The 2,221-nt window shown below is 44.4% G+C and overlaps 1 protein-coding gene across 1 annotated transcript; it reads left to right on the forward strand.

The window, feature by feature from the left end:
- Positions 1-1,070: 1,070 nt before the first annotated feature.
- On the forward strand, positions 1,071-1,992 carry LOC310878410 (protein KTI12 homolog; the record flags this gene model as incomplete). The annotated part of the gene is made up of 1 exon (XM_083792742.1): positions 1,071-1,992. Exon 1 carries the CDS (start codon positions 1,165-1,167, stop codon positions 1,990-1,992), a length of 828 nt encoding a protein of 275 aa, XP_083648868.1. The 5' UTR covers positions 1,071-1,164.
- Between the last annotated feature and the right edge of the window lie 229 nt (positions 1,993-2,221).

Raw genomic sequence — 2,221 nt, forward strand, 5'->3', positions numbered from 1 at the left:
CTTTCATTCCATGCCAGCATTTGTGGTGAAGGTAAGTTGATACGACTAATAGATTCAGATAAAAGATGCGTTTGTACATCTTGACACACACTTTGACAATGCAATTACTGTACTTGACAATGTTAAGTACAGACTTTGTTTTTGGGACAAGCTAGTACTTATTTCGAATCGATCTGGAAAATGAGAGAACTACGACTTGACATTGTTGATGTGTTAAAATAAATAAATAAGTGTAGTCTTCCACAACAAAGCTGTGGGTGTAAACGATAAAGAATCTGCTCGTAATTCTGTTTTTATTGTTTTCCTCGTAGGTGGGGAGAGGAGGAGTTGGAGGAAGACTGCAGTGACCTTGGATCTATCCACCGCTTCAGAGCCAAGAACACGATTATCGCTACCGGGGGTTATGGGCGCGCCTATTTCAGCTGCAGTGACCTTGGAGTTCACTGCAGTGACCTTGGAGTTCACTGCAGTGACCTTGGAGTTCACTGCAGTGAATACACAGACAGACATTGGACGCCCATCAAGCTGGACGGGAACAAAATATGCAGCTGTTGAGAACGCCGGACTAAAACTATGACGAAAGATGTTGGTAAAATCAGGCATTAGGACGGTCGACGGCACCAAGGCCGGGAAGGCCCTGTGTGTCAGTGGTGTCAGATCAATTTGGAAACCATGCCCAAATATGGAGTCCTACGTCATAAATATGTCATAGATACTAATGGCACTTTTTCAACCAATCAGCTTAAGAGAGTTTCGGGGACCTCCATATATGGGCAAGTGTTTTGACCAGTCAGTTTTGGGAGAGTTCAGAGATCTCCATATATGGGCATCGAAGAGTGGGTACAGTCACATATGAAATACATATGCCAGAGCGAATGAAAAAATATCAGAATTTCCATGTAAACTTGTTGAAGGAACTCCAGGTTCGACCAGAGCCAGTGCAGCAGTTGTTTGCACGTGCAGTCCACGCTGAGGAGGTGAATGAGAAGTTTTTGCCCACTGGTGCCGCTGAGTCCACCCCAGTGGATTTGTCTTATCTGTCACGTTAACAACATGCTGCTTGAGCTTGGCTACTAGGCTAGTGATTAGCGAAGCAAACAGAATGGTCTCTTCTGTTTGATCAGGATCTAATAATAATAATACTCCAAAGCAACTACTACCGGTATGCCACTTATCGTGATGTGTGGTTATCCCTGTAGTGGTAAAACACGAAGGGCAGAAGAATTAAAGAACTACTTTGAACAGAACACAGACAGAAAGGTTTACGTTGTGGGCGATGGGACGATGGGCATTGAGAAGAACACTGTTTATGCCGATTCACAAAAGGAAAAAAATGTCAGAGGGAGTTTAAAAGCTGAAGTAGAGAGGAGGGTCAACAAGGATGATATTGTAATTTTGGATTCATTAAATTACATTAAAGGTTACAGATATGAGCTGTACTGTATCATCAAACACACACAGACACCTCACTGCCTGGTGTACTGTTTGACCACTGCTGAAGTGAGTTCACAATGGAATGCCACCAGGGACCCTGCTGAGCAGTTCACCCAGGAGATCTTAGATGCATTAGTTCTGAGATATGAAGCTCCTGACTCCAGAAACCGATGGGACAGTCCTCTTTTCACCATCCAGAAAGAGGACACGCTTCCGTTTGAAGTAATCTCTGACGCCATTTTCAAAAGAAAAGCACCGCCACCGAACAAGTCTACACAGAGTCAACCATTGTCCTCTACAAACTTTTTGTATGAACTGGACAAGATCACACAGGATGTCTTAATGGCAATTCTCAATGCACAGAAGACGTGTGTTCCTGGGGATGTCATTGCAGTACAAGGAGCTACAGAAAAGATTGAGCTCACCAGGAGCTTCAACATGGCAGAGTTACGTAAACTGCGGCGGCAGTTCATCAGCTATACCAAGATGCACCCGGCAGAGAATATTGGACAGATTGCAAACATGTTTGTGCAATATTTAAACAAGAGTCTACACTGATTTCTTTGTTTTGCTGAACGCCGTTCAGACGATCCACTCGGCGGAGCAGAGACGGGAAAGCAGGGGAGCTCACGCCAGAGAGGACTTCAAAGACCACATTGATGAGTATGATTACTCTAAAGCTCTCAAAGGTCAGGAGAAGAAGCCCTTTGAAAAGCATTGGAGGAAGCACACACTGTCCTATGTTGACCCCAAGACTGGAAAGGTGACTTTGGAGTATCGCCCCATG

The sequence above is a fragment of the Protomyctophum parallelum genome, assembly GCF_964188405.1.
Source record: "Protomyctophum parallelum genome assembly, chromosome: 20".
Taxonomy (NCBI): Eukaryota; Metazoa; Chordata; class Actinopteri; order Myctophiformes; family Myctophidae; genus Protomyctophum; species Protomyctophum parallelum.